The following is a 10,184-nucleotide window of genomic DNA, read 5'->3' as shown; positions in this document are numbered from 1 at the left end:
GTTTTGTGGTCAGGCTGGCTGTTGGGGGTGGGTTGCACTGAACCCTGGTGAGCCACTGCATGGCCACCTAGGGAAGTATAAAATGACGGTGATCCATGAGCCGTCACTGCAAGATCCTTCTGAATCTTTATTTCAGCTCCCATCTTAATGGTCCATCCCACTGAGGGATGGTCTCACTCCGTCAGACTTCAGGTTAGAGGCCAAATGAACTAGTTAGCTGGACTGCTTTTCTTATGACCCATTGAGAATTTATGCATACAAGGTATCAGGGGCTTTTCTGTACAGACCTGGTGGGTTGAATCTTTTGGGATCTTGCCCTCAGGATTCCATGTCCCTACAGGCAGGTTCATTATCAGTTTCCAGCACCTTTCTGTCATCACAGTTCTCTGAGTTCTCACACATCAGCTTGTGCATGTGTGCCACAGCATCCCACCGCTCTGCTTGGGTAACACCTTCACACAAGTGATTTAACCAGGGGCTTTCGAGAAGACTCATTGACGAGTCTCTCAGGCACCTCCATTTTTCCAGCTGGTTGAGTTTTTGTAAATAGTGCCTATGTAAAACTTTATTATCCTGTAACTGAGGACTGCTCCTTTACCTTGCTCATCTGCTTCTGCCCTGCCAGGTCAGATGAGAGAGGATGTCAGACTGGCTGCATGGGCTGAGACCGTGGCTGAGGAGAGGCATATGCAAAAGGTTTGCGGTATCAAGGAAAGCCTTCTAAAGAATGGTGCAGAACTGATATTACTGCTGGTCTGCTCGGTGGTTGCCCTGCATTCAGTAATCTGTGTATTTATAGGTCTGATGTGCTCCCCAGGCAAGATTATGCTAAAACTCAAGCTGTCGTAGTGGAAACAGGTTTGCTCGCCTTATTTTTCTTTTTTCTTTCTTTTATCTTTTTTTTTTTTTTTTTTTTTTTTTTTAATCAAGGATACCCAAACTATTAAACATTAATTTTGTGGTGAGAAAAGTATGTGACTTGAGAATGCCATAAACATTGGAGCATGACTTGCAGCCTTGGCTTTGGGTGGGGTACCAGGGACACCCTGAAGCAAAGAGTGCTGAGACCCACGGTGCCCCATGGTCACCACCACAAGGTCATGCTCCATCACCATGCACCTTTAATCACTGCAGACTTTGAGCTCACACATTCTCCTTGGATGAACAGAGTGCATCTTTATTACCCTGCGAGGACTTTAAATAATTAATTACTGGGGAAAGCAATGGGAAGAGCAATTCTGTTTGTGCCAGACTCTAATTGCTGGAGGCACCTTGACATTTCAAACGAGCCCCCACATTTAATCACGATTCTTTTCCAGTGCAACTGCTGGCGAACCCATCTGTTTCTCCATCTGCTGCAGGGGAATGAGGGCGCTGGCTCCCCCCGTGATATTGCAAACATCCCACCTGCGGGGAAGGAGGTTTCGCTCAAACAAAACCGCAGCCAGGTTGGAAACAGCAACGATCGTCCCCAAGGTGAGAAGCACGTTGAACGTTTTAAAGGGGAAGAGCTGACTGTAGGTCCCATTCACCAGGGAGCAGGCCAGGTAGCAGACGGCGGGGGGGATGCTCAGGGCAGGCTCTCCTGCCAGCAGCCTCAGGAGGAGCCCAACCAAGAAGCCAGCAGCCGAGCCGTAGGTGTTGGTGCTGGGAGCGAAGAGGGCACAGCAGAGCTGGGGGAAGAGCAGAGCGTACACCAGCTCCCCGCTGAGGAACCAGAGGTCATAGACAGAGCTGGAGCAAAAAGCCAGACCAGTAGCCCCTGCCCCAAACACCAGCATGGAGGTCCTCATGGCCCATAAGACCTCGGTCTCTGTAGCCTGTAAAATAGGAGATTGTAACGTTACAGACGCAGTGTTTACTGGCCAGGGAGGCAGCACTGCCCTGCCCTGGGCTGTTCCCACCGAGCCCTTGCTGCCTTTTGCCACCAGTGGCCACCCAGGGTGGCTTGTGTAATTTTAAGGGACATGGTTTATGCTGTTTCCATTAATTTACTAGTCCACTATCTACTACCAGTCATTTTTAAAGAGCAAAGCTCACAAGTGTGGGTGTTTGTACCCCCTCCAAGGGCATGAACGCCCCTGACCTATGTCTGAAGCTCTGGCTCCAGAACTCAGTTCAGCAGCTGAAGGACAGGCACCTCTAATCACGAACGACACAGACTGGATTTGAAATGGTCTTGAAACAAAAGCAGTTGTCCTGACACCAAAAGTACTGAATGCTGTAACCAAGTACCTTTTTCCTCAGTATTTTCCTGTAGATGTTGTGAGCAAACATGGAACTGGTGGAGAGAAGAGCTGAGTCTGCAGAAGACATTGCAGCAGCAGCGATGGCTCCCAACCCAGCAATGGAGATGTATGCTGGGCAGAGATGGTGTAGAACAAGTGGCAGTATCGTTGACGATTCCCCTCTCTCAAGTGGACTTGGAAGACCATAGCTTGTCTGGTTCCAGTCTTTAAAACAGAACAAGGAAAAGTCACAACAAATGCTTCACTGACATTTCTGCTACCTTTCCAGAGGGCCCAGTCACAGCAGGGCTAAGGATCGGGACTCACTCAGTATTTTAGGACTCAGATTCATTTTTTGGATTCTTTTGATCTGTTGTGATGCTCCTTAGCTGCTGCAGCTCTCACTAGATCAAATATTTTCCTTTTCCCCAGTAACATCTACAGAAATATCTGTGCTTCGTGTGTTTCCTGGAATGAGGCACTTTAAGGTCAACCTTCTAGACTTTGGTTATGAGGAGCAGGGAGTTTTGCTCTGGTGCTCCTAGTGACAGATGAATTAATGAGTTCACTGTTAGTGATCTGGCTGCTCTTTAACCCTTGCTATAAACCAACACAGGACTGATCTCCTGGGCAGGGGCTGTACTTATCGATTGCTTCAATCAGGTTTTCTCCTGAACATTATTAACAACCTGTAGTAATATTACCGGGTCTTACATACAGAAGGCATTAACAGAAGTGGGCATAAGTTTTCTTGGAAAATAGGATTATACAGCATTTTACAGGGTCTGCCACAAGGTCCATAAGATGCCATTTCACTATGATGCAATAGCTTTAAACAGGTCTTGGGTCTGCTTAAATGTCTCTAGGTAGTCCTACACTGAACCTCAGAGGGCTCCACGTTCCTGGCACAAGCTTCTAGCACTGAAGGCTTTTAGGTACTCAGAACTAGGTAATTTGAAGTCTAAATCAGGACTTCTTTTGGTCCCACTTTAATCACCTTTGACAAAAACATGTTGATTATTCAGAGACAAACTATTTAGTTTTACCTGTTGAAGCTGCAACTGCACCAATGAGCACAGAGGGAATGGACATTAAAAAGCACCCAAATCCAGAGAGGTAGGAGATGAGCCTTGCCTGTCCCAGCGAGGCAGCGGAGAGCACTCTTTGGAAGTAGGTTTGCCATGGGATGCTGCCAAGCACCTGAAACATTCAGATGTTACTGGCTGCTGGTTGCTGAAGGGCATCACCCATCAGTTCAGAAGAATGATAATCTTTACTGTTATAACCCCCTCACTTCAAATGTATAAACTTTGCCCAGCTTTAACTATTGAGGATGATTTGTCATGGTTGAGGGTGTGTTTTTCTTTGTTTCCATTGCGGTGGATGTGAAATTTTGATCAAAACAGGTTAATGGTTTGGCTTGCTGAGAAAGCAAAATAAAACAGGTTAAAAATAAGTTGCTTGGCATAGTAAAACAGGCACAGAGGAAGGAAAATAGAAGTATTTCAGGACTGGAACTTTAAAAAAGATCTACACAAACTTAGGGTATAATACTAAACTAAAAATAAAATCACCATTTTCACTTTCTTAGCAGACAGATTTCATCAGATAAAATCTGAAGATTCAGTCCTTGCCAAACAAGTTCAAGCTTCTGTGTGTCCCTACTACCAACCTAGTGAGAGCATAACAACCTCCTACAGTCTTAGCTATTTTGTTAGCTCGAAAGTTGAATTGCGCAGTGGAGCCAGTGGCACCATGCTTGCTGAGGACCTGCAATTGTGTCATTTTAATATTATTTTTTCAAATAGAGGGAATTTTACGTAATTATCTTAAAAGCACACTATTGAAGCTGCAAGACCAGCCTCTCAAAAGGTAGGAAATATGTAATTTACTGCCAGGGCTGGAACCAGTTGCCTGTATGATCTTACTCAAGAGGTACATTCCTTCATATGGGTAAAGGATGGCGTGTCCTTACTGCTCCTTTCCTTCCCACAGCTGAGCCTTGGATCTCCCTGGCCCATTCAATGTGCTATTCAGTGTCTGAGAGAAGGTTTTACACATCATCCGGCCCCTGCCATCTGTGCAGCATAGGATTCCTGGCTGGAAGAACCCACAAGTTTTCCAGATGAGAAGTCCCCAACAATCCCTTCTTCCAAAAACCTGTCCAAGAAATACTCCATACCAGGTAGAAGAAATCATCCAGCCACCTTCCAAGGTACTGTTTTTCTATTTTCCCAATCCAAGGGTCTTGGTAAGATTTATGAGTTGCAGTGAAATAAATACTTTCTGTCGCAGAGTTCACCAGGGCAAAGGGGATACAAACCCACTAGGATAGAGACAAAAATAGTTAATAATTTTCTGAGGATCCGTGTTGTTGAAGAATCTGTTGAGTCTTCCTTTCTCCCCTTTCCTGACTCTAAATCTACATGTTTCTGGTTCGTGACATCATCAAGAACGTGAAATCTGTAATTTAGGTCAGTTGGTGCCTTCAGTAGACAGATCTCTTTCCTTTCCAGCCCAGATTGTTCTGGACAGGTTCTGTGGCCGTGTTCACCCAGCAAGGCCAATTGCTTGTGTGAGCACTCACTGAAATGCATAAGGACCATAAGACCTTTCAGGAGAACCGTCCTCCTGAAAAGCAACTGTAGGGCAAGGGTTATTAGAGTTATTTTTTGTGTGAGAGATACTGAAAAGAAGAACAGGATTTTGTCCCTTGGTTAGGAAACTGTTAACAAAGAAATGCACAGGACTTGCCAGGCTGAGGGTAATGAAAACCAGCTGGATGACATCTGTGTATGCCACAGAGTAGAGGCCTCCCAGCAGAGTGTAGAGGATGACAGTGCATGCTGAGATGATGATAGCCACAGAGCCTCCAATGTCCAAGATGACCCTCATTGTTGCTCCTGCAGACAAAGTTGTCAGGTATTTTAAGACAGATTTCATACATGCAGAATACAGAATAAACAGGGATATGTTATTCCCTTGATGCCAGCACACCACACTTTATGAGAAGTGCACAGTCTACAGAAAGCAGGCAGACTGAGGGCTCAGGAGGGCCCATATTCTCTTTCTGCTCCTGCTGCCACCTTGCTGCATGGTCTTTGCCAAGACACTTTGCCTTTTTACATCTGCTTTTCCACAGGCAATGTGATGGCACTAACTCGTATTGCCAGACCTCTCTGCTATAATATTATTAATATATACTACTGTCATTTATTTTAAATCTAAACCCATATTTTCCAGAAATGAGAAATGCTTGTGTTCCTCTCACAAAAGAAGACATTAGTCCAACACAATTCCTGAATTTGTATTATACTCTGATAGTTGTGCCACATGACATTTAACAAATATAACAGCAAAGTGAGTATTTACCCAGGGATGCCAGGATAGCTGCAAACCAGAACACCTCTCCTAGCAGAGGTGGAATGAAGAGTAAGCTTCCCATCACATTCCCATAGGTTTCTTGAAGAGGATCCATCACCGTCACATAATTCTTGGATCTCATTGGATTTACAAAGAAGAAACCACCTATCAGAAGTGAAGACATTTTGGTATAATTTTGCATGTATTATATTCCACGGAAAAAAAAAGAGCAAGAATACTATGGTATTCAGATATCAGACCCATACGGTGAACATGGAATTCATACATAATGGACCCTAGAGAATGACGCAACCAACCAGACAGTGGAACCTCAATTTGCTTGCCTAAATATGGGGTATCAACCCTCTGAGAGGTCCCAGGTTACAGAGGACATGTGCTTACAGCTGGCAGATATGACCCTCCGCTTTTGGCAGACATACGTCTTTCTGGAGTGGCTGCTGGAGGCCAGGTAGGACCCTCTAGGGCACTCCAGATGCCGTAAGATGCTTGTGTGGATATAACAGGAACTTAGCTCAGAGGACACCCACATATAGTCTCCTCTCCATTTCCCATGACCTACCAACCTGAGACACAAAGTTTTCTGAAATATATCCTGTGGAAAACCTCAGTAATCAGAATGAGGCATTGAAGATTCATGTTTGGCTAAAAAAGAGTGTAACTTTTGTCCTTGAGCATGTGATGCAACATGTCGATATGTGTTCCTTTTCTAGTTACATTTTCATTTTGATGGCTTCATTGTCTGTTCCCAGAACTATATTATTTTAATCTGTACATTGAGCTGAGTCCCACCCGCCTTCATCTAAATATTAGACATCAGACGTAGAGCCATCTCATTAAAACCAAAGAATACATACTGTGCCTAACCCTGAAGCCAACAGGACTGCTTGTCTGGGCACTGCTGACCTGAGTAAAGATTGCAGGATCAGACCTGCATTCCCCAATTTCATTAGTAAGAATTACTCACATAAGAAATGCTGGCAGTATATTCCAAGCCTGATTCATGTTCGTGTCAGTTGGACTCTTTCGTTTGACTTGAGAATAAAGGTTACTGTTCTTTTAGAAATCTTTGTGCAAGGTCTGCACAGGTCTCCTTGCTTTAATCATCCGGTGTCTCTAAAGAGTTATGGTATAACTCAGTGGGGACTGGAAGAAACTTTGGTCTTGGCAAGATGGCTGAACTTCAGCATGAGTCCTGTCATTCTTGGAGTTAGAAATGGCAACTTAGGTAACTTAACTTAGTTGCAACAAAATAGTGACCACCTGTAAAGTGGGATGCGCTGGATGCGCCACAAATTCATCCTGAGATGACAGTACTCAGGAGAACACATTTTAGTGGAAAAATCAAGATAGTATTATTACATCACACAGAAATTTTGAAGAAAAAATTAAAATTATATCAATGCTCTCAATAAGAGACAATGATAAAAAAGCAACATGCACATAGCCACGTGCTTCTAAAATTCTCAAATAAGATTTTTGTCCTATAAATTGCTCCAAGCAGGCAAAACTCTACACTAGCTCTGAGCTACCCCAATTTCTTATGTTTCAGTTTAAAGGATAGCATTATAAGTACTTGTTCTGGATCTGTGATTCTGTGAAGAAACACAATTACCTTTAAAACATACTCTATACACTATTACACATCTTAATATACTCCTATGGGGTTTTTAAAAAGATTTTATGTCCTGATTGCATGAATTATTTACCAATAACAAGGGATAAGGCAAATCCCACAGGTGCCTGGACCCACAATAGCCCTTTTGAAGGTAGGTAGACAATTTCAGCTGTGCCGTTGATATACGCTCCTCCAACCCAGGTGGCTGTAAACGTGGAAGATGGAAAGGTAAGAATTGCGATACATATTCTCAGCTAGTCTTGTAGAACACTCTGAGAGCCTGTAAACATTTTTTTAATACAAATACTTAGTCGCACTTCTATTTTCTTTACAAAGCTTTCTCCCATAGTGAGATGTGTTGCTGAGTATGAAATAGTATTAGAATCTTACCCTAAATAATTTCTCAGGTTCAAGAATTAATATCTATGTGTGCATAGAAAAGCTCAATGTTTAAACAGTCAAAAGCAATTTGAATAGATCAGTTTTTAATTTCTTTTTTTTTCAATGGAAGTTTTTTGCTAGAGCAAACAGAATTGCCTTTGTTATTCTGCTGTGACCGATAGATCATCCTTCATGAGCATCACTTACATAGCCTAAGAAAACAGAAATTAGGAAAAAAAAATGCAAGCAGACGTTGCAGTCAGAATACAAACCTACAACATGGGCTTAAGTGTCTTAGCCAGGCAAATACCACTTGGGGAAGCCTTCACAAAAAATGAGGCAGAGAAGCAAATTTCAGATGGTGCCAGGCAACAAAGAGAGAAAAGGGAAGCGGAGGACAGCAGTTGGCGGGGAAACATTTTCTCTTTAGGAGAGAGGCCAATGCTCACCGTGAATAGCAATTTATTCCACACAGAAGTGGATTTTTCCAGGAGTAAAATTCTTCTGTTATGCTGGATAACAGAAACTGGTTCAAGATTAAGACCACAGCCCTCCTTAATGAAAAGTATTGTATTCAGCCACTCTTAAATTAAACTCTTTAACTCTTAACTAAACTCTTAAATTAATATCTTTAATTTAAAAGAATCTACATAAACATTAGGTTCTGCTCAGTGTGAAGAGGTTTGGAAGAATCCATCCCAAAATGATTCATGAAACCATACTCCTTTAAAGCCACACTTAGGTAAAATCTGCCCTGACATTAAAGCAGTTCACCTGCTTTGAAAGAAAAGTCTCCTAGATCTACGTAATGCATGTGTTTTAAGAAGAATTTTTAAAAGTTCTGTAAGAAAACTTACCTGTTGCAGTAAACAGCCCAACGAATACATTTATATTCCTGCCTCCAACTATGGCCATTTCAGTTGAGTTTCTGTTCTGCTGGTCCTTTTTACTTTTCCAAGAAGCCCAAATTCCAGTAGCCAAAGTTAATGTAAAAAACACACTCAAAGATACTAAGCCTGGTATATTTAGAACCATTTTATGTTGCTTAGTTTAGACAACAGAGAGGAATAAAGGCTTGATGATAATACTATTTGATTAAGTCCACAGTCAGAAAAAAAATAGAAAAAAAAGGTGACACCTTGTAAAAAACCTGCTAAGTATTAGTTTGCTGTACTTTGCAAGGAAAGATGCAGTATGAAACAGAGCCTTAAAAAAAAGTCTTGAGAACTGGTTGCAGAGTCTGTCTTTGGAGGTCTACTGGCAATTCTTCAGTTTTCTCCCCTTTTTCAGAAGATATCCGATCTTATTTTTCTGGGGTGCAGAGATTAAGAGGGTAGGAATTAGTATTCATAAGAGCAATGGAGCACTGATGTGAGGGCAATACTAGCTTGGCGTAAAGAAAGGGAAATGTTATATTTTGTCTGATATGCAATGGTATGAAAAGAATCCATATTTCTCTAGGTTCTAGGCGCAAGGTTAACACAGAAGATAGGGCTAAGAATTTGTCTGTTTAAAGTTGACTGAACTAAACCCACAATAATCATAACAATAAATCTAGGAAACAGTAAAAGAAGATTTTCCACTGACCAGCCAAAGTACCTGTATGCTAATATTCAAAGCAAGAGCATTATCATTTCTCTGCTGGAAACAGACAGGATAGTGAGATGTTGTTAGTCTCTGCAATAAAACTACAGGAAAGATATGGACTTTTTAAACTGCTTTGTGATGCTCCCTTTAAACAAACATAATTATGGGAAAAGCTCATGTATGCACTAAGGAATTAAGTTGGTTACATTTATTATAGAGTTGCCATTCCAATATCTTTTTAGTTGCCCTGTGAATCTTTTCCATGTCCAGGTGTGAGTCTTCATAATCAATTCTATGTAAAAACAGCCCTAAATAGGGCACTTGTTTGTCTTTCCTGGATACTTGCATTCATCTGTGAAGCGGGTAGCTCCTTTCCACGTGGAAATCACAGATTTCTTCTTCACAGATACGCTCTGAGCAGGAGTTTGAAAGCCCAAATCTTTAGGAAGGTTTTCTGCAGTGTGCCATCTTTTGCAGGTGGCCAGGAGTAGCTGTGCATGAAGATGACAGTGGCACAGGTTGAGCCTGTCCCATGGGCAGGACATGGAAGGAAAACACGGACACATGGGCAATGGGAAGAAGCGGGAGAAGGGCAGGAACCCCATGTTTTCTGTGACACCTCTTTGTACAAGGGAAAAAAAGGGTTGTGGTAAGTTGTGCAGTAATCTGGCTGGAAGACCCTATAAGAAGTGTTTAAAAAAGTGAAAATTAAAAAAAAATGAAAAAGTCTGAAAACCAGATGATTATTTATCTTGCCTTAGGAGAAACATTCCTTTATATTTATAATAAAATGCTATTTTGACTAAGGGGTTTTAACTTTGACGCGATTATTTCTGTACAAAAGGAGACACAGTGCATTTTAAAGGCACATTTTCCAGTTGGTAATTAGAAACAGCCCCTTCCACCTTAAATGTACCTGCTGTATAATAAATAGTCATAGAGACTGCAGCTGCCAGTGGCAATGGAGCCATTGGTTTCTCTGAGTTGCC

At 42.2% G+C, this 10,184-nt stretch overlaps 1 protein-coding gene across 1 annotated transcript; it reads right to left on the bottom strand.

The window, feature by feature from the left end:
- Window positions 1–1,298: 1,298 nt before the first annotated feature.
- Window positions 1,299–8,643, bottom strand: LOC135994800 (high affinity choline transporter 1-like). Its single transcript, XM_065645714.1, has 8 exons — window positions 8,466–8,643; window positions 7,319–7,432; window positions 5,601–5,756; window positions 4,983–5,131; window positions 4,411–4,554; window positions 3,275–3,428; window positions 2,236–2,453; window positions 1,299–1,820 (listed from the first exon to the last, which is right to left on the bottom strand). The coding sequence occupies exons 1-8, from the start codon at window positions 8,641–8,643 to the stop codon at window positions 1,299–1,301; spliced, it is 1,635 nt and encodes a 544-aa protein (XP_065501786.1).
- Between the last annotated feature and the right edge of the window lie 1,541 nt (window positions 8,644–10,184).

Source organism: Caloenas nicobarica, chromosome 1 (assembly GCF_036013445.1).
Source record: "Caloenas nicobarica isolate bCalNic1 chromosome 1, bCalNic1.hap1, whole genome shotgun sequence".
NCBI lineage: Eukaryota > Metazoa > Chordata > Aves > Columbiformes > Columbidae > Caloenas > Caloenas nicobarica.
Note: the sequence above shows the minus strand (reverse complement) of the source record. Positions and strands in the feature narration are given on the sequence as shown.

Excerpts from the sequence above, each read along its gene's own strand:
- LOC135994800 (XM_065645714.1), bottom strand. The coding sequence starts at position 8,643 with ATGGTTCTAAATATACCAGGCTTAGTATCTTTGAGTGTGTTTTTTACA. Across the intron at positions 4,555-4,982 it reads TTTTCATTACCCTCAGCCTG|TGGGTTTGTATCCCCTTTGC; the intron begins GCAAGTCCTGTG and ends TCTCTATCCTAG. Across the intron at positions 2,454-3,274 it reads TGCAGTTGCAGCTTCAACAG|ACTGGAACCAGACAAGCTAT; the intron begins GTAAAACTAAAT and ends TCTGTTTTAAAG.